This window comes from Orycteropus afer, unplaced genomic scaffold (assembly GCF_000298275.1).
Source record: "Orycteropus afer afer isolate SDZICR_OR568_19922 unplaced genomic scaffold, OryAfe1.0 scaffold00260, whole genome shotgun sequence".
Classification (NCBI taxonomy): Eukaryota; Metazoa; Chordata; class Mammalia; order Tubulidentata; family Orycteropodidae; genus Orycteropus; species Orycteropus afer.
The window spans coordinates 1,794,081-1,815,303 of record NW_006921847.1 but is presented as its reverse complement, the minus strand read 5'-3'; the positions used below and the strand labels follow the sequence as shown (position 1 = coordinate 1,815,303).

Here is a 21,223-nt window from a genome sequence, read left to right as displayed (position 1 = left end):
GGGGAATAACTACCACCAGCTGCCCAGCCACTCAACCAGGCCCAGCCAAGTTGACACACAAACATAACTACCACACCATGCTAACCATGAAATTATCTCTTCTCAACTTCTGAAGGAAGACTGAAGGTCTCTGGTATATATGCTTTCTCTAGAGGTTGACCAATACCCATTGCCATTGAGTAGATTCTGACTCATAGCGACTCTACAGAACAGAGTAGAACTGTTTCATAGGGTTTCCAATGCTTTATGGTAGCCGATGGCTCCATCTTTCTCCTATCGATGAGCTGGTGGGTTTGAACTACTAACTTTTTTATTAGAAGTTGAGTGCTTAATCACTGAGACACCAAGTCTCCTTTTTCTGGAGGTTAGCATACAGCAAATCAATCTGCTTCCAGAAAACCACCTGGGGTGGAGAAAGGAAGAGCATATCAAGTTTAGTAAATGTCAATGACTAAGTTTTCAGATGCCAGTGTTGTGAAGTTAAGAATAATTGTATCATTTTTTTGGTTACTGATTAGCAAACATAAAGCCATGAATCACCATCTTAAGATCTGAAGTTCTGTTCACCATGAAAGTAGAACACTGTGATCCGTCTTTACTTTAGCCTAGTGGTCACAAAGTACAAAAATGTCATCTTTAGAAATTCTGAGTCCCAGGAGAGTCTAACATTATCTTTTCATGTACAGTAGGATATCTGTACCATTTATTTTATTATTTTTGTCTATCTGTATACATGAGGAGCTCTGGTAGCATAGTGCCTAAGGCATTTGACTGCTAACCAAAAGGCTGGAGGTTCACCCACCAGCCAGCCACTCCTTGGAAGAAAGATTGGGCAATCTATTTCTGTAGTGATACTGCCTCGGAAACCCAAGGAGGGGTCACTATGAGTTGGATCTGACTCGATGGCAGTGAGTTTGAGTTATCTGTATACATAAGCTCCTGCAGGGCAGAAAATGTGTCTTTTCCAAATTTTTATATGGAAGTTGAAAACTCAATAAATGATAGTTGAATGAAAGAATAAATGAAGAAATATAACCTGTTTTACTCCACTAGCAAAGTTCAAATGACAACTGTCCAATACAACTATGAATTAGAACATTATGGCTGGCTTGCAAGACAAGCAGAGAATTATATGGTGGTTATGTAAAAATGGGCATTTATCCATGGTCTAAATTTTTGAGACTGGATAGCTTATGACTACATTAAGCAAACAATTAATCAATTTCCCTTTGTTCTGAAGAAAAAGCTTTAAAGGTAAAAGATTATACATGCCATCTAATACATTTTACTAAGAAAATTTGTTAGTAAAAAGGGAATGTTATATTAATGACAGAAAATAAGTGTTATGCTCAAAAATGAACAGCTTACAATGAGAGACAAAGAGGACATTAGTAAAACCCAGATGATCTGACACTTGTACTTGTACATCTTACACATTGACCTGATATGCTGACAGTTACGGTGCCCATTCATATATTTATTACAGCATAAAGAAAGAATTTTTATCAGGGCAAAGTCTCATATGATGTGAAAAAAAAATGACCTCAGCATGTTCACTATGCACAAATGCTTAAACATTATTGACTTAATGGAAATTAATAGTATACCAAGAGCTAGTATTAAATGAGGAGCTCTGGTGGCTTAGTGCCTAAGGCATTTGATTGCTAACCAGAAGGCTGACGGTTCAAACCCACCAGCCACTCCTCGGAAGGAGGATTGGGCAATCTACTTCCACAGTGATACCGCCTCAGAAACCCAAGGAGGGGTTGCTATGAGTTGAATCTACTCAACGGCAAGTATTAAATACAGAATAAAGAACAACTGCTGCTTAGACCCAGGAAGGAAGTCACCAGTTATGTTTGATTCCCCTTTACAATTACTTAAAGTAATCAGTGCCTAGATATCTGTGGCACTGATTTTGAGAAGTTTGCTTTCTTTTGCAGATGTGAAGACAATGATTTTATAGCCCCAAATGAGAATTAAAGAAGTACCTGTAGAATTGCAACTTCATTACGAAGCTGGCTTTCTTGTTTTGTTGGAAATCTTAGTTTGTCAATGATTTTAATAGCTACATCTCTTCCTGTTTTACGATGTTTTCCTTTAAAACAAAAAACGAGATATCAGCACAATGTTATTAAATATCATTTTTATTAAAGGGAAAACAAAATTGACATGGGCATTCGTGAGAATTATAAAGATGTTTCACTGAATAAATTAACATCCATGAGGAGCACTGACTCATATCCACCAAGATTTTACTTCTTAGCTCCATTATTCTAAGTCAAATATACGTGGGTTAAGATTTGCCACAATTTACAACACAACAGAAGTAGGTGATTGAAAGCTATAGGATATCAAATATGCCAAAAGAAAATGAAACTGACTTGTCTATTAATTACAACTTCCTTGTTGTTTGAACATTTTGTTTCAAAAAATTGCTTTAGCAATGTGTATAGAGATTGTCAATATCTAAGTATAACAAGTGTTTCATGAGCAGAAAAATTTTCTATCAAAGCAGAAATATGCCCAGTTTTCTAAATAGTGAATATTATAAGAGAAACTTCAATGAAGGTAGGTAAAATAGACAGGGAGGCACACATATACAAACATGTACACATAGGTTTTGTCCTTTATGTTTTTCCTAGAAATGTTATCCTTCTATGCATAAGAAGTTAAAAATTCATATTATGTAAAAAAATTTTAGTTAATTGACCTACCTCCATAAACAATTCCAAACTGCCCAGAACCCAGTACTTCATCTGGAAAGATCTGATATACGGTGCTAATGTCCTAGAGGTGCAAGTCCAATGAAAAACAAACATGAGGTAGAATAAAATCTTAGTCCTCATAAATGATAATTTTCTTAATATATTGGTATTACTACTGTTGTAAACAACAGAAATAACTGAATTATAAGTGCTGGATGAAATTTGTGACTTCAAAATTCAAAGCACATTCTTCTTTAATGCAATATTGTAATGTCTTGAAATCTTTTCTGATCTTATGTGATAGAGATTTTCTAATGGGCCCTCAAATGTATTTCAATGCAGAGAAGTAAGACTTAAAATTATACACCATTTACAATACGTATTCAAAGAAGGATTTTTTTATTTGGACGGTGATTTAGAAATTTTAGGTTAAATAATCATGGCTCCTAACCACATGTCTGTGTTCCAGTCACTTTCACCTTCATGGGTAGCATGGTTAGCCTGCTTCCCTTAATCACTCACCCACATCCATATGAACCTAAAGGAAAAGGAGGCTGAATCACTGTGAGTGAACTGGAGACACCAAAATATGGATGGCAATCCATTATGAAATTCTCATTCGTGAAGCAGCTAAACTCTTCCATTTTTTTTTCCACTTCTGGAAATTCCATATATTACTCTTTTCTCTTTAAGATAATAACTGGTGAATAAAGTAGTATGTTTTCATCTAGAATTGATAGTCCTTTTAATGACCAAGTTTATGAAAACACATTACTTTTTGAAATTAGTGTTCCAGTAATATCCTATCCTTTGCTTATCATTCATCTGTAGATATGTATACCCATGCTTTGTAGATATGTATTCCATGCTTTGTCTTTGCCCTTGCAAAAAAAAAAAAAAGTAATTTTTACTTAGAATGAGAAGTCCATCCTTTGCCTAGCATATTCACTCCTACCCTTCGCATTGCCCTTCCTCCTAAAAAGACAACTGCAAGTTGTGCGTATCCTGTATTTCTTCCAGAGTATTCTTTGGGTGAGTTTAGTGTTGTCTGCAGACAAAGCAATGGATTACAAACTCCTCCGATATTCTGAGTTCAAGCTACTCCCTTTATAACAAAAACCCATATTGGGCTTTCTCTGATAATTCAAAGATAGACCAGAATATTCAGCGGACACTTGTGGACATCAAAGAAGGTGGAATAACCGCACAGTTATCCAGAATTTCCCAAGAGGTCTATAGAGTTACCTCTACTTCCCAACACTTTTTTCAAGCTAAGCAAGAGCGATAAGTATTTGCAGCTGTTTAGAAACATATCTCACAGTAGACAGCACAAAAATTCATCTAATCATTTCTATGAAATTTACCTAATTCTCTCTAATTCATTGTTGGCTCCCCCTGTCTCCTCTTAATGCCAATCTTGCAACAGTTGTAAAACTATACTTGTACTGAGCTGAAGTCTTCATGGAGTTTTACTATAAGTCAGGGCTGACTCGACAGCACATAACAACAACAACAACAGCAATGCTTGAAAAAATAAACTCACATCATTGTTAAGTGAAGCTGTAAACTGCTTTCTTTCTTTTGGTCTTAAGTATTGAAGGCAACACAGATGGTAAGTCTGGGTCATAAGGAGTGGTGGAAAAGGCCTAAATACTTATTGGTAACTTGCTATAGTGACAAAGTGTAACAAACAAACGACATTCTGCAAACATTTCATAATATGTCTGATCTCTAATTCTCCAAAACTGAGCTCAAAGGATATACTTACTGTGGGATAGGTGGCTAGGGGCTATAATTAGGGCCTATAAAATCTGATTTATTCATCCTGAGGTTGTCTTGATATGTTTAAATGGTATGTTGAAACTCCTTGTTATATGACAGCACTCTTTGGTAACAATCAACTAACAAAAACAACTGCATGTTGGAGCTACTCATGCTGATCAAGGATTTATTTTATTTTATTTGGTATTGTATAACATCATGTAAAATCCTAATACCAAGCTGGGCAAACATATGAAAAATCAGGCACTGCATTATAATCCCCTAGCTGAGATGAATAATATTTGTCTTGACTTTACAGAACAGAATATTGCAAAATCACTTAAAGAATCCATATCATGTAACGTTTCTAAAATCTTACGGGAGGATAATACCCAAATAGAGGCTATTTATTTTCTGGAAAATACTGAAAAATTATGTTATGTACATAAAAACGTAGTTTATGATGCTTTAATTTCATAAAGAGTTCTAAATTTTATATTAGTAGATATACACTCACCACATTTTCTTGAATCTGGCAGTTCGATACCGAAATACTCACAGAAATATCTCCTGGAAGTACATGTCAAAAAAGTACAAACATACACAGAGAAATAGTCAGTAAGAATGGTAACATGAAGATAAGTAAACCAATCATGTTGCAGGGCTGTTTTTAAACAAATCATAGAAATTAGGTTTTTCTAGGAAAACATCTATTAGAATATTTCTTTCTTTTTAAAATTAAGACTATGTAGTTAGTTTTGAAAAATACTTTATCAATTTAATATAATGTTTGGTGTTACAAAGGTTTAAGTTCAAATATCGCCTCAGTCACTTCTAGTTCTGATATGTGCTTAGACAATTTAATCTCAGTTTAATTTCCTCAGCTGTACGACAGGAAAATCATTAACATATACCTATTAACCTTATTTTGGGGTTAAAATAGATATTTCCTGTAAAGTTCTTAGCACCAAAATAGACATATATTGCATTAGTAAGTATGTCCTTTTTAGAAATAATAAAAACAGCAATAGTAGATCAACAGATAGAAGTCTCCAATATAGAAAACAATGGTTAATTCACAGACTCCATTATGAAATTTAAAATCACATTGTTATACAGCTATCCCTCTAATATATATCTTTTTTTAACACTCATTTTTATACTTGGTTCTGGTTGTATTTTGGCAAAATCTGCCTTATGCTACCAATGAACACACATTCCCTGCCCCCGGGGTAAAATTATCGAGAGTTAAAGTACTCTATACACTTAAGTACTGTGCACACAGTACCATGGTAGGTATTTTTGGCAAAATATATTGGTTCAAATATGAAAATAAACTAACCTAGACTAACTCTAGGTTAGCCTTAAGCTGATTAGATTCTGTTTCTATTTTATAACCACTAGTTCTAGGATTCTGACATTTCCTAACATGCAGAGTTTATCAGGTTGTTAAAATTTTAATAAAAGATTAAAAAGAAAATAAAACAGGATTATTTGATGAATGCAATTTCTTATTATGTGATGCAGCTTTTATTTAGAAATTCTAAAGTAAAGTAGTGAGCTCTGGTGGCATAGTGCCTAAGGCATTTTACTGCTAACCAGAAGGCTGGTGGTTCAAAACCCCCAGCCACTCCTCAGAAGGAAGGTTGGACAATCTATTTCCATCTGAAAATAAATTTCCATAGAGATACCACCTCGGAAACCCAAGGAGGGGTTGCTATGAGTTGCAATTGACTCGATGGCAGTGAGTGATGATGATGAAAGTAAAGTAAATGAAATCATTCCCAAGGAGGTGTTCTTCATTCTATTCCTGGGAAAGGCAGGATATATATTTACCAAATTAGGGGTAGGAAGCTGAGTGAGCTTCTTGCTATGGTTAGAAAACTGGCAAACTCACTGTGTGAGTTGGTTCCTGAGCCCACAGAGGGTCCCTTGGGGATGACGGGCATCAAGGCACGCTGGATGGCCATCTCCCACATCTTGGCCACATCTGCACCAACGCCACTGGTGAGGACACTGTTATTTGGTGGTGGGCTGGAAGGATTGACCACATTTTCTCCTACATAATATATGACATTTGCTGTCGTGATTTCAAAACAATGAGGATTGGCCCCATTAGGAATTGAAGTCGAAGTTTTTGCTGGTTCCAAAGATAAAATTTCTGACAAAGGAATTTCCTATGGAAAAAAAATTTGTTAAATTTAGTTTAGCAAAAATGAGTAAACTTTCAAATAAAATTCATCTCTGGAACATGTAAGATATGACATTAACAATAGCTATGATAATTTATAGAGAATGGGTTTATAACACACAATTTTACTTACAAAATTAAAAATTGTTTCACTCAGTGAAATTTTTCCATATCTTTTTTCTAGAAAAGGTAAGTGACGTTTTTATTATCTTCACAAGACAGGAGTAAATATGATTAAGAATAATAAATTTGAATCTTGATCAAAGTCCAATTTAGAATATAAATGATGATTTGTATAACTGCATAGAATAACACTTTGAAATGCATTGGGTATATATTGCTGTTTTAAAATTTTAACTACTTTTTTAAGGCACTGAAAATCAATCCTATAACTTGAATATACACAAGTTAAAATCATAATTTAGCTAGCTAAATATTTTTAATGAGGAATGCCACAGAGATTGGTTTTAAAATGAGTTGTTTTTCAATTAGTTTAAGGGAATAGTGGACTGTGTGAACGTCAGCCTCCACTACCCTGAGACCAGAACTAATTGGTATTCAGCTATCACTGCCAACCATTCTGAAAGGGATCACATTGTGAGATACTGGAGAAAGTGGGAGAAAAATATGGAGCAAAATTCAAAATAATAAAAAAGACCAGCCTTATTGGTCTAATAGAGACTGGTGGAACCACCAAACTATGGCCCTTAGTCACTCTACAGGCCTGAAATTGAACTTACTCCCAGGGCTCAACTTTTAGCCAAATGAGAGACAGGGAGGTACATCCTGTTTAGAACAATTACCACCAGAGATCAAAAGGGCAGCATTTGCTCAGTGATAAAGCCAGAAGGTAGGGATGAATAGGAAAGGAGGACAAAGGGAAATGGTAAGCACAAGGAGGAAGTGGTTACATTATGGGGATTGCAATCAATATCATGAAACAAAAGAAAATGTGTAATGAACTGCTGAATGGAAAACCAATTTGCTCTGTAAACTTTCACCCAAATCACAATAAAAAGTTCAAAATAAAACATATTTACTGATAGAAAAAATATACACCAAATTTATTCTGAAATAAATGAGGGATACCATAACACATATAAAAAATAAAATAAAATTAGCTGTTTTTAAAATGATTTTGAAATTTAAAAATAAAAAGTAATTGGCACATTGCCCTACAATTAAGTATAGAATGCTTTAGAAATAATTTTGTAAATAAAAATACTAATTTTAAAATTAATGAGTTTCCAACATTTGTTAGAGCTGTGTAAAGCGACCATGAGGAATTAGATTCCCTACATCTGAGTCTGATTAATTTTGAAAAAAAGCAAGTGTCTACTGTTTTCACTATGTATTTCTTTAAGCTTGGTGTTTTACTCTTCATTATGCCACATGATATTTAATGTAGAAAGAAAGAATGAAAACTGCTGCCAAATTTTTCTCTAGATGGAACTGTTCCTCATGAACATTATTGTTGGCATGCATGAAAAAATTATAAAATGTTTCTTAGCACCAGAAATGTGCTTCAGAGCCAAAGATACAAGGAAAAGTGAGATATAGTGGATCTAAGATTTTGTTTTTAGCTAATCTTTTGTGACCTTAAATTTCTAGTGGGATCACACATTCCTTGCTAACATGCTCAATTAAGCTTCCTTTTGCTACCATCATTCCACGTGGCCAGAAGTAATTTTGAGGAGAATGTGAAATCACAGATGAATAATGAGGTTATAACTTGATTCCCCAGAAATTTGTGAACTACACAGAAGAAAAAATATGTCCTGGAGAAAATGTAAAAAAATCATGTCTCTTGCTATGTATTTTGTGTTACTGTTTCCATATTACCATGCAAAAGCAAAAGGGGTATGAGAGCCCAATCAAGAGACATTTTTACCTTGTAGTACCTGCTTCCTGTATCATTTTGAAAGAGGGTAATACATTTGCTATCCAATCTCCAATAATGCCGTTTCCTCTGAAATACAAATTAGAGTTAGAATCATTTAAAAACTTTAAAAAATGTACAAGATTAATAAAAGCAAACATTTTTCCAATAGTGACATAGCATTTAATATGGAAGGTTAATGGGCTTTGGATCAGGCAGACCCACACTTAATTTTAGATTCTGAAATTTGACTGTTTAGCAAGTGTTCTGAGAGAGGTGTATGTGTCTACATCACAAAGTTATGAGTAATGAAGGAGATGATGTGTTAGTTAGCATCTAATTCAGTGCGTGGCACTTAGTATGTGCATAGTAAGTAACACCATTAAACACTATTTATAAAATTATTTGGCTGCTTGAAGGGCTAAAGGAGGATTTGTGGCCTGTGATGAAATAAAAAGTCTTAGTAAGACATTTAATGTTTATATATGCTCATTTTTTAGATCATAAGTAATACCATGCAGATCCAGCAAGATATTTTGGCTTCCATCAGAGATGGAAGAATTATTAATGTTGAAACAAAGTTAGGTAATTTTTTTTTGGAGGGTAGGGTTGATGCTACGTCATCAACAATGTCTTCTCTTAAGCTCACTATAGATCTATCTTCTATGATTTATTAATCAGGTCTTTATTTACTCCAGGTCTCTTTCATTATTTTAAAGTGAGTTTTTGTGTGTCTGTCTGTGTTCATCTTTTAAGACCAAAATACCCCAACATCATTCCTTGTCCTTTCTATAACCATTTTTAGGCCTGCTAAATACATTAAATGCACTTTAAATATTTTATTCCATGTCTAGTTAGAACTAGATAGTGCTCAGCTGGGTCCTACAATAAGTCATGTAGCTATCAAATATAGAAGGTTGAGACTATAGATAGAATAATTGTTTTAGATATCTACAAGCTGTCCCCAGGTTACAAACATTCAACTTACAACTTGTACTTGCACTTGCCTTTTAATGTTATGTAAGTTTAGCCCTCACTTTGAAATGATCAACTCAATTCCTGTTGCTATTCAGTCCCACTGAGTTATACTGACTCACAGCGACCCATATAAAACAGAACCAATCACTGCCTGTCCTGTGCCATCTCACACTTGTTGCTATGCTTGAGCTGATCGTTGCAGCCACTGGGATAATCCATCTTGTTGAGAGGCTTCCCTTTTTTTGTTGGCTCTCTACTTTACCCAGTATGGTATCCTTCTCCAGGGACTGGTCTCTTCTGACAACATGTCCAAAGTATGAGACATGAAGTCTGACCACTCTTCCTTCTAAGGAACATTCTGGCTAGACTTCCTCCAAGATATATTTGTTCATTCTGCTGGCAGTCCATGGTATTTTCAACATTCTTCACTAACCCCATCAGTAAGAACTGAATTCATCAATTCTTCTGCAGTTTTCCTTATTCATTACCCATCTCTCACATGCATATGAGGCTACTGAAAATACTGTCGCATTGGCCAAGTGCACCTTAGTCTTCAAAGTGACATCTTTGCTCTTAAATACTTTATTGAGTTTTTTTTTGCAGCAGATTTGCCCAACCCAGTATGTTGTTTGATTACTTGACTGCTGCTTCCATAGGCATTGGTTGGGGATCCAAGTAAAATGAAATCCTTGACAACTTCAATCTTTTCTCCATTTATCAAGATGTTGCCTATTGTTCCAGTTGTGAGGATTTTAGTTTTATTTATAGTGAAGTGTAAGTCATACTGAAGGCTGTAGTCTTTGATCGTCATTAGTAAGTGCTTCAAGTCTTTGCTTTCAGCAAGTAAGACCTACTCACAAGTTTTTCATCATGATCATCTTCACTTGCTGCACAAACAGCTTTTAAATCAATGAAAAGTCTTGAGCCTTTTCTTGTGCTAAAATAAGGCTGAATAAGAACTGTATGCATCTGTTTTAACTCGTCCACAAATTCGACTTAAAGACACAACTAGGAACAGATCTCATTGAAACCCGGGGACTACTTATATTAATCTAAAGAGACAGATAGGAGATCATGAGGGAAACACTATCAACCAAACCAATCATACTGTCATTGAGTCAATTCTCATAGTGACCTTATAAGATAAAGAACTGCCCTATTTAAAAAAAAAAAAAAAAAAAAAAACACCTCCCTGCATCAAGATGATTCCAACTCACAGTGACCCCTTTTTAGGTTTCTGTGGCATTATCTCTACAGAAGTAGATTGCCCAGTCTTCCTTCTGAGGAATGGCTGCTGGGTTTGGACTGCTAACCCAGTCAAATGACTTAGGTACTATGCAACCAGAGCTTGCCCACTACACCACCAGAGCTCCCTAGAAGGCTTTCTAATTGTAAATCTTTACAGAAGCAGATAGCCTCATCTTTTTCCCATGGAGCTGCTGGTGTGTTCAAACCACCAACCATTCAGTTTGCAGCCAAATGTTTAAATCCGAATGCCTCCAGAGCGCCTGAAGCACTACTAAACCCACTGCCATCGAGTCAGTCCCAACTCATAGTGACCCCTCCTTGGGTTTCCAAGGTGGTATCACTACAGAAGTAGATTGCCCAATCTTCCTTCTGAGGAGTGGCTGGTGGGTTTGAACCTTTAGCCTTCTGGTTAGCAGTCAAGTGCCTTAGGCACTATGCTACCAAAGCGCCTGTTGTTGTTGTTGTTGTTATGTGCCGTTGAGTTGGACCCGACTCATAGCGACCCCTCCTTGGGCTTCTGAGGCAATATCACTACAGAAGTAGATTGCCCCATCTTCTTCCCAAGGAGTGGCTGGTGGGTTTGAACCACCACCCTTCTGGTTAGCAGTCAAGTGCCTTAGGCACTATGCTACCAGGAGCTCCTACTAGTGACTAACAAATGAACTTATCATTAATTGTTATTTAATTTAACCTTTAAGAGGGATCAAATTTTCTCTCACACACATGCTCAGCCTCAATCATCAACTATTAGGAAAGCATCAAGTAATGAAGAGACTCAGATTAGATGAAAAAATTTAAATGTGTTGTGTTTTATCTAATAAAGTATAGGGTTACTACATTCTTTTCATTTTTCTTTTAACACCAGAACTGTTTTAGGATTATTACATTCTTGAATGGGTTAGTTTATATGTGCACATGTAATAAATGTTTGAAAAACATATAAATTTATCAGTGTTTTTTGCCTCCCTAAAATGTAGTATTTAATTTAAAATTAATAGTTAACTTAAAAATATTAAAATTAGTTAATTTAATATTACAAAGGAGCATTCTCAAAGTACAAACTGTGCCTTTCATGAATTGCTCTAAAGTGAAAGGTAGGCATTTACATTGTGTAGTGATCATCTTAAGTAATAAAGGCAAACAATTTTTTTCCCTGAAATTGCATTTTTTTTTTTTTTTCACTCATCTGCTTGCTCAACTACTTCTGACCCCAGACTGTTTATGTGCTCACCCTGGTCTTATCTCATGGCTGGACTCCAATCTGCTCCCAGAAACTCTGATATCTCACAGGTCTCAGTGTGCATTAGCAACTCCTGCAACTAAACTAGCAGTAGAACAGTGCTCATTGGGGAACTTACCAGTGCATCCCTGCTGGTGTAGTGGACCATCCATCCTTCTTTCATCACTGTGCTGCTTTTCCTCTTCGTATGTTTGACAGACTGCACTACTCTCATGAGTGGGATATTGTTGCTTGTTGATGGACTTGAAAAGTCAAAACATTTAAGGAAAGAAATGTTTTTAGGTACAGATTGTCTTCTTTACATGCATAAGACCTATTTCAGCCTTTTAAAATGATAGCCAAAAGAAATTCACATCCCATTTTTAGTGAAATGTAAAATGGTTTTATAAATACCATAGTTTGGAATCTACAGTATTTGAAAATTTAATTAATTTAAAATTACAAAGGAGCATTCTGAAAGCACATACTGTAGCTTTCACAATTTCTCTAAAGTGGCAGGTAGATATTCATATTGTTTGGTTATCAACTTAAATTATAGAGGCAAATAATCTTGTCTCCCTGAAAGTGCAACTTTTTTCTTGCTTGCTCAACTACACTTGATCCCCAGACTGGTTACACGCTTACTCCGATCCTATCTGACGGGTGGGCTCAGGTCTAATTAATTTTAAAATAATGGGATGTGAATTTTTTTTTTTCCCCTCAAACACCATAGTTTGGAATCTCCACTACTCGTCTGTCAGGTTGTCATACTGTGGTGGCTTGTACATTACTGTAATGCTGGAAATTGAAATTGTGCCGCCAGCATTTCAAATAATAGCAGGGTCACCAATGGTGAACAGATAGCAGCAGATCTTCCAGAATAGAAAGAATAGGAAGAAGAAAGAGGCGGTCCACTTCTGAAAAAATTAGCAACTGAAAATCTCATGAATAGCAGTGAAACATTTCTGATATAGTGCTGAAAGATGTGTCAAAATATGACTGGGGAGGATCTGCCTCCTCAAGGTAGAGGTGATCTTAATGATATGGATGGAGTAAATCATTCAGGACCTTCATTTCAACATGTAAAAAAAAAAAGCTGGATATTATTATTTTTTTAAATGGATATTATTAATATCCATTAATAATTAGAATGTGCACTGAATCTAGAATAATTAGATGTTGTCAAAAATAAAATGCAAAAAGATGGATATCCTAGGCATTAGTGAGCTGACATGGACTGGTATTGGTCATTTTGAATCAGACAGTCATATGGTCTATTACACTTGGAATGACAAACTGAACGGGAATGTTTCACATTCATTGTCAAAAAGAATACTTCAGGATCTATCCTGAAGAACAGAGCTGTCAGTGATAGGATAATATCCATATACCTCCAAGGAAGACCCAGAAGGGACCACCCCCTGGAGAAGGGTATCATGATTGGTAAAGGAGAGGGTCAGTGAAGAAGGGGAAAACCCTCAATGAGATGGACCAACACGGTGGCTGCAGTGACGGGCTCAAGTATAGCAAGGATTGTGAGGATGGCACAGAACTAGGTGCTGTTTCATTGTGTTGTACATAGGGTTGCTATGAGTCAGAGCTGAATCGATGGAACCTAACAATAACAACAACAAGGAAGGCTAGTTATTATTACTATTATTCAAATTTATGCACCAGCCCTAAAGCCAAAGATGAAGAAATTGAAGAGTTTTATAAACTTCTATAGTCTGAAATTGATGAAACATGCAATCAAGATTTATTGATAATTACTGGTGATTGGAATGTGAAAGTTGGAAACAAAGAAGAGCATCGGTAGTTAGAAAATATGACATTAGTGATACAAATGATACTGGAGATTGTATGATAGAATTTTGCAAGACCAATGACTTATTCATTGCAAATACCTCTTTGCCAACAATATAAACTGCGACTAAACACATTGACCCTGCCAGATGGAATACACAGGAATCAAATTGACTATATCTGTGGAAAAAGACAACAGATCAGCTCATCATCATCAGTTAGAATAAGGCCAAGGGACAAGTGTGGAACAGACCGACTAGTGTTCATATGCAAGCTTAAATTGAAGCTGAAAAAAAAAATTAAAACAAGTCCATGAGAGTACGACCTGAGTATATCCCACCTGAGTTTAGAGACTACCTGAAAAACAGATATGAAGCACTGAACACCAATGATTGAAGACCAGATGAGTTGTGGGATGACATAAAAAATATCATACAAGAAGAAAGCAAAAGGTCATTAAAAAGACATAAAAGGAAGAAAACACCAAAATGGACGTCAGAAGAGACTCTGAAACTTGCTTGTGAACAGACAGTAGATAAAGCAAATGGAAGAAATGGAGTAAAATATCTGAACAGAAGATTTCAAAGTGCAGCTTGAGAAAACAAAGTAAAATATACAATGAAAAGTGCGAAGACCTGGAATTGGAAAATCAAAAGGGAAAAACAAGCTCTGCATTTCTTAAGTTAAAGGAACTAGAGAAAAAAATCAAGCTTTAACTTGCATATTGAAGGATTCTATGGGCAAAACACTAAATGATGCAGAAGCATCATAAAAAGAAAGGAATGCACAGAGTCACTGTACCCAAAAGCACCCAAAATGTTTAAACATTTCAGGAGGTAGCATACAATTAAGAACAGATAGTATTATGGGAAGAAGTCCAAAGTGCATTGATGGAATTGGTGAAAGACAGGGCTCCAGGAGTTGATAGAATACCCATTGAGATGTTTCAACAAATGGATACAATGCTGGAAGCACTCATTTGTTTATGTCAAGAAATCTGGAAAAGAGATTCTTGGCCAACTGACTGGAAGAGATCCATATTTGTTCCTATTCCAAAGAAAGGTGATCCAGCAGAATGCAGAAATTATCGAACAAAGTCATTAATGTCACACACAAGTAAAAGTTTGCTGAAAATAACTCAAAAAAGGTTCCAGCAGTACATCAACAAGGGAATAGGCAGAAATTCAAGCAGGATTCAGAAAAGACATGGAATGAAGGATATCATTGCTGATGAGAGATGGACCTTAGCTGAAAGCACAGAATACCAGAAAGATGCTTACCTGTGTGTTTAACTGACTATACAAAAGCATTCAACTGTGTAGATCATGACAAATTATGGATAAAAATGCAGAGAATTAGAATTCCAGAACACTTGATTGTGCTCACAAAGAACCTGAACATAGATCAAGAGGCAGGTGTTTGAATAGAACAAGGGGATACTGCATGTTTTTAAATCAGGAAAGGTGTACTTCAGAGCTGTATCCTTTCACCATACTTATTCAATTTGTACACTGAGAAAATAATCCAAGAAGCTGAAATATATGGAGAAGAATGAGCCATCATATTGGAAGAAAACTCATTAACAACCTGAGCTATACAGTTGACACAGCCTTGCCTACTGAAAGTAAAGAAGACTTAAAGTACTTACTGATGAAGATCGAAGTCTACAGCCTTCAGTATGGATTACACCTCAATGTAAAGAAAACAAAATTCCTCACAATTGGACCAATAAGCAACATCATGATAAATGGAGAAAAGATTGACGAAGTTAAGGATTTCATTTTACTTGGATCCACAATCAACTCTCATGGAAGCAGCAATCAAGAAATCAAACAATGTATTGCATTGGGCAAATCTGCTGCAAAAGGAACTCTAAAATATTCAATAGTAAAAATGTTACTTTGAGGACCAAGATGCTTCTGACCCTACCCATGGTATTTTCAATCACCTCATATGCATGTGAAAGCTGGACAATGAATAAGGAAGACTGTAGAAGAATTGCTGTATTTGCATTGCGGTGTTGGTGAAGAATATTGTATGTATCATGGACTGCTACAAGAATGGACAAATCTATCTTGGAGGAAGTACAGCTGGAATGCTTCTTAGAAGTAAGGATAGTGAGACTTCATCTCTCATATTTGGACATGTTATCAGGAGGGATCAGTACCTGGAGAAGGATATCATGTTTGGTAAAGTGGAGGGTCAGTGCAAAAGAGAAAGATCCTCAATGAGATGGATTGACACTAGATGGATTACAGCAATGGGCTCAATTACAGCAACAATGGGCTCACACATAGCAACAATTGTGAGGATGGTGCAGGACTGCTCTGTTGTACTTGGAGTCAGTATAAGTTGAAACCTACTTGACAGCGCCTAACAACAATAGTTTGGAACCTGGGTTTCTCGGAAAAGTGATAGGCACTTTATGTGTGCACTTAAAGAATCCAAAGCCAGATAATAAGCATCTTAGTTTTGGGGTTGAACTATAAGGTGTTCAGTTTTCAGGAAAACATTATATAATTTACTGTTACAGTGTATTGAGACCACTGTATTCATAATCACAAATGAAAACTTACTTATTTGTTAATGGAAAAACCGTAGATATTTATAGATTTTATTATGCAAACTGAATTCTAGTTTCTGTATAACTTCATAGAAATAGAATCTGCTATGTAAACAAACTGTCATTTAATCACATGATCATGGACTTATGCTGATTTTTCATGCTTTCTTTCTCCTTTCTCTTTCTCTCCCCTTCTTCCTCTCTTTCCATACGCACTTATGCAGACACACACACACACAACCTCCAAAACCCTAGGTACTAAATGAAATGCATATCTTCAAAAGACAGTTGGTTCACAAGATTAATATTTTCCAGTATTTAATAAATATTTATTATGCTACTAAATTAAAAAATATAATGATTTTATTGCTCTATTTTCATGAACTATTTCAGCTTGCCGATGAATAAGCCATTAGCAAAATGGAAAAAAAAAGTTTCAATCTGCTTTATATTTTAAAGGTTGGCAAACCTTTTCTGTGAAAGGCCAGATAATAAATATTCTGGGCTTTATAGTATACTTAACTCTGGCATTATAGTGCAAAAGCAGCCATAAAAAAAAACTGAAACTCAAACTCACTGCTGTCGAGTCAATGCCAACTCTGTCTAAAAGCAGCCATAGACAATACAAGTTGGGTGCTATGTCCCAATAAAAGTCTATTACAAAACAGGAAGCAGCCAGGTTTGGCCTGGTGGCTATAGTTGCTGACCAGATATAAAAACAGAGATCAGTTATAATAAAAAAGAATAACTAGATCACAGATATAAAATTATGCAAACACTGAAATTCAGTGAGGTGTAGACATAATATGATCTTTGTAAGGGGAACTAGCTATAAAATAGATGATGTCTGCTGGAGTTGATCCCTGTATTTCCACACAGCAAGCTCTGAATTAATATTAACTTAGTAGCAAGTTTATGGATAAAAATGTGTGCATCTCTCATCTGCAAAGGAAAATAAATCCATGAATGAGGCAATGTGAGGAAAGGATGTAAAATGACAGTCCTCCAAGGCAATCCAGACTTCACAATTGCCAAATACCTCAGGTAAAGTACACAGTTCATTCATAAATGAATTAAAGACACTCTTTAACTTTCTTTTACAATAAATTGAAATATCAAATAGCTTTACAAAGTTAAGACCACTGGGGTTCAACTGTTTGATGGGGTCTGGGAGTGCTGCCCTTACCTGATGGTTCTGTTGGAGTCCTCCTGGTCTTGGTCTGGATCCTGCATTTCCCCATTGTCATTTTGGCACTCTACCATTACCATCTCAGCATCGTGGACCATTGCCTCTTCCATGTCATCCATGAGCCCACTGTTCCTTTCACTGTCATTGTCATCACTTCCTTCTTCCATGACCACATCAGACTCTGCCCCAGCACCAAGCAAATCTAGAAAATTGTTTTGCACCATGAAGATAAGCCAGGATGCCTAGATCGAGGACTTAAAGGAAATCTAGGAAATCTTAAATCATTTAGAAGCCTTAAAAATGACATGTGAATTGAGGAAGAATTATCTTTTCTTTTTCGTTTTAGCTCATATATCTCTGAATTTGTAAGATGATGAGTAAACAATTTTACAGGCAGATACTTATTTTTGGTATCCCTAAGCCTAAGAATGGGAGCTCTGCTAGCATAGTGCCTAAGGCACTTGACTGCTAACCAGAAGGCTGATGGTACAAACCCACCAGCCACTCCTTGGAAGGAAGTTTGAGCAATCTACTTCCATAGTGATATTGCCTCGGAAACCCAAGAAGGGGTCGCTACGAGTCGGGTCCGACTCGATGGCACGTAACAATAACAAGCCTAAGGACATGAAAAGTAATGGAGATTCTTGGAAGGGAAAAGGTGATACACCTTATGCAAAAATATTCTGAATCATTGATTCTCACTGTTGCAGTTTTTTTTTTTTTTAAATCACTGAGTCCACTATATTTTATTGGTCAATAAGCAACAGCTTTTTAAACCCTAAGATATTATATAGTTGAAATAATATTGAATCTTGGGACTAGGCAGTTGATGGTAATGCAATATATTATGATTATGTAATAATGTAACATACTCTAAAATTAGAAAATTGATTGATTTTCAATTAATTCTGATTTACTAGACTACCAACATTGAAATATTCACATTTTCCCAAGCACTTTTTGACTGTATGAGAAAATGAAATTTCATAGTAATTAACACCACCAAAAACTGCACTTTTTCCCTGTGGTTCCTTTCCATGGGCTGAACAAAGTCAACATCACATGCCCCAGGAAGTGAGGAGATTGCCAAGCTTTCACTTTTGGCAGCAAATGCAGGAGTCTCTAAGACAGAAATTAGTGTTGCATGTTTTCCTGGAGAGCTCTCCCTTCTTCTTCCAGGTATGTATTTATTCTAGAGAAGAAAGTTCTAGAGCAAAGTTAAACATTTGTTCTTCAGCTTTTTAGGAACAAAAGTACTCAATTTGCTAATCTAGGTTCTATAACCATCTTTCTTCCCAGAAGAATCACAAAAAAACTGGTATCAGCCTGAAGACATAAACTAGTCCATTGTCTACAGGAAAAATTACTCTAGGATTCTAAGTCAAATGTTTCGGAATTGATCTATTAGGAAAACCACCTAGAAAGAATATGTGAGCAGCTCCTTTAGATTATAGCAGTTTTCTTAGGAATCCTTCAAAGTTAACTTCTGTAGTTAGGATTTTCCCAAAGAAAAATTCTCAGATGTAGGAAAGGATGACACAGTTATTAAATGCTCAGTTGCTAACCAAAAGAGCAATGGTTGAACCCACCAGTCACTCTGCAGGAAGAAGTTGTGGCAGTCTGCTTTGGTAAAGATTACAGCCTTGGGAACCCTATGGGGCAGTTCTACTCTGTTCTACTGGGTTATTGTGATATGGATTTAACTCTATGGTACATGACAACAACAACAATAGGAAAGGACATATATTATTTAATTGGATGAATTAAAGTTTCTTTTATTAATAAAGATGGTGGTTGACAATCAGATTATATAGTAGAAATAGTAACTGAGTGGAGGATGGAAATGAGTGACTACTTCCTTGGAGGACAGTCTCTGTGAACCTTTTCCTTCATTGGTTGATGGGGAGGAAAAGTTATCTTAGAATGAGGATAGAGGAAAGAGACTGAGAGGTATAATTTATGGGCATTCCAATCACTTTTGCATTTCCAAACAAAGCAGGACCACAAAATAAGAGAGCTGGGGAAGATATTCTGGACATTCAAGTTTTTAGTACTATCTGTTCATATAGTATAAAAGTCAAGAAAGTGTCTTTGGTTTTAAACAATGTTCAGTGAATTGGAATGAGTGCTTTTCTACAATAAAGTAGAACAGACTCAAACTATCATTTGCCTTAAGCTGGGTTACAAATAACAGAACAGAAAATGATAAAAGTAAAACAACCCACTGAGTCCTAAGGGTCACACTCTCTAACAGAGAAGGAGCAGAGACAGGACGTTGGATTTCCACCTACCTCCATTAATGGTCACTTCACCAAGGCAGTTGTTTGGTACTTTGGGTGCACAACGCTTGTGACAGTTGAATCTGCAATCTAACCATGATGATTTTAAAACAAAACAACAACTCATCAGAAAAAGAAGTTGTAAAACAAAACAAAACAAAACAAAACACTTGTAATTTCAGGTGGGTCAGTGACTAACTTAAGGGATCATAGTCTGGCTGGTAACAAACATTTGGTGGCAAGTTCATCCTTACCTTTGCACTGCAGGCCCTGCCTAAAAAGGCCCTTGAGAAGCTTCTTGCAGTACTGGCAGACAGTGGGCCGGGTGTAGGAGTGGATGACAAACGTGTGTGGTACTTTTACTTTAGACATCAAAATCTTGTCCAGCTGAATTGGTCGTCCAACGTAGGACTGAGAATTTGATCTCTTATCTCGGCCAATAAATGACTCTGATGGTGACTTTTGCTGTAAGTTTCAAAAATAATAAAGAATTATAGAATATAATAGTAATCAATTTTAATTTTTATTTTTAATCTCATTTTGTTTTACTATTACATTTAGTGTCTTGATTCTTAAGAACATGAGAAAAATAAACTAAAGCTATCTTTCTATTAACATTAATTTATACTCCCTTTATTTCTTAAGAAGCTTTGGTGATGCAGTGGTTAAGCTCTTGGCTGTGTTACACACTAGCTGCTCTGCAGGAGAAAGATGTTGCAGCCTTGGAAACCCTGTGAGGCAGTTCTATTCTGTCTCATAGCGTTGCTAAAAGTTGGAATCAACTCGATTTCAACAGGTTCTTATTTAAGTTACCTGGTCTTCACAGTCTGAAAGAAAGGGAGTTGGGGATCTGGATATACGAACCTAATTTCTAGTTCTTTAATATTATTTTGGCTTTTAAAAATTAATTTAATTAATCTTAATGAAGAAATATAAAGATTAAAGCAAACTAAGAAAAAAACAGTCTTTAATCCTCCTGCACATATTTTCTCACTGACATTTTTTAAAGTATTACATGTGCATGGTTAGAAAATGAAATTAGTTCAGAAAGAGAACTCTCTAGATAAAGTGCTCTAAGTGTCGGCAGTTAAATTTCTTTTTTTATCCAAAGGAGAAAAATATTATCTAAATCATTCCTCAACCCTATAGAAAAGAGTTAAAGTTATGATGTTTGTACTGAAAAACATGGTTACAAATAAACTATACAAGGAAGACAAATATTGGTGTTATGGTTATATTAATATCACTGTGCACTCTTGCTTCTCAATTTGGAATTATTAATTAGTCCAGTACATAGATTTTTAAAAAACTAAGTGAATTATAATTAACCATGTTTAAAATTCTTCAGACAATTTCATGGTATCCCTGGACACCATGGAAATGCACTTGGGTTTCATCCGAATAA

At 35.7% G+C, this 21,223-nt stretch overlaps 1 protein-coding gene across 1 annotated transcript in view; it reads right to left on the bottom strand.

Moving 5' to 3' along the window:
* Window positions 1–21,223, bottom strand: part of PRKD1 (protein kinase D1) — a 531,285-nt gene that overhangs the window by 90,938 nt on the left and 419,124 nt on the right. The window contains exons 6-14 of the mRNA XM_042782200.1: window positions 20,073–20,283; window positions 19,831–19,908; window positions 17,537–17,741; window positions 12,124–12,247; window positions 8,552–8,629; window positions 6,367–6,646; window positions 4,987–5,039; window positions 2,718–2,790; window positions 1,992–2,098 (exon numbers count right to left, since the gene is read on the bottom strand). Coding sequence (XP_042638134.1) covers window positions 1,992–2,098; window positions 2,718–2,790; window positions 4,987–5,039; window positions 6,367–6,646; window positions 8,552–8,629; window positions 12,124–12,247; window positions 17,537–17,741; window positions 19,831–19,908; window positions 20,073–20,283 — 1,209 coding nt within the window. The remainder of the gene's footprint in view (window positions 1–1,991; window positions 2,099–2,717; window positions 2,791–4,986; window positions 5,040–6,366; window positions 6,647–8,551; window positions 8,630–12,123; window positions 12,248–17,536; window positions 17,742–19,830; window positions 19,909–20,072; window positions 20,284–21,223) is intronic.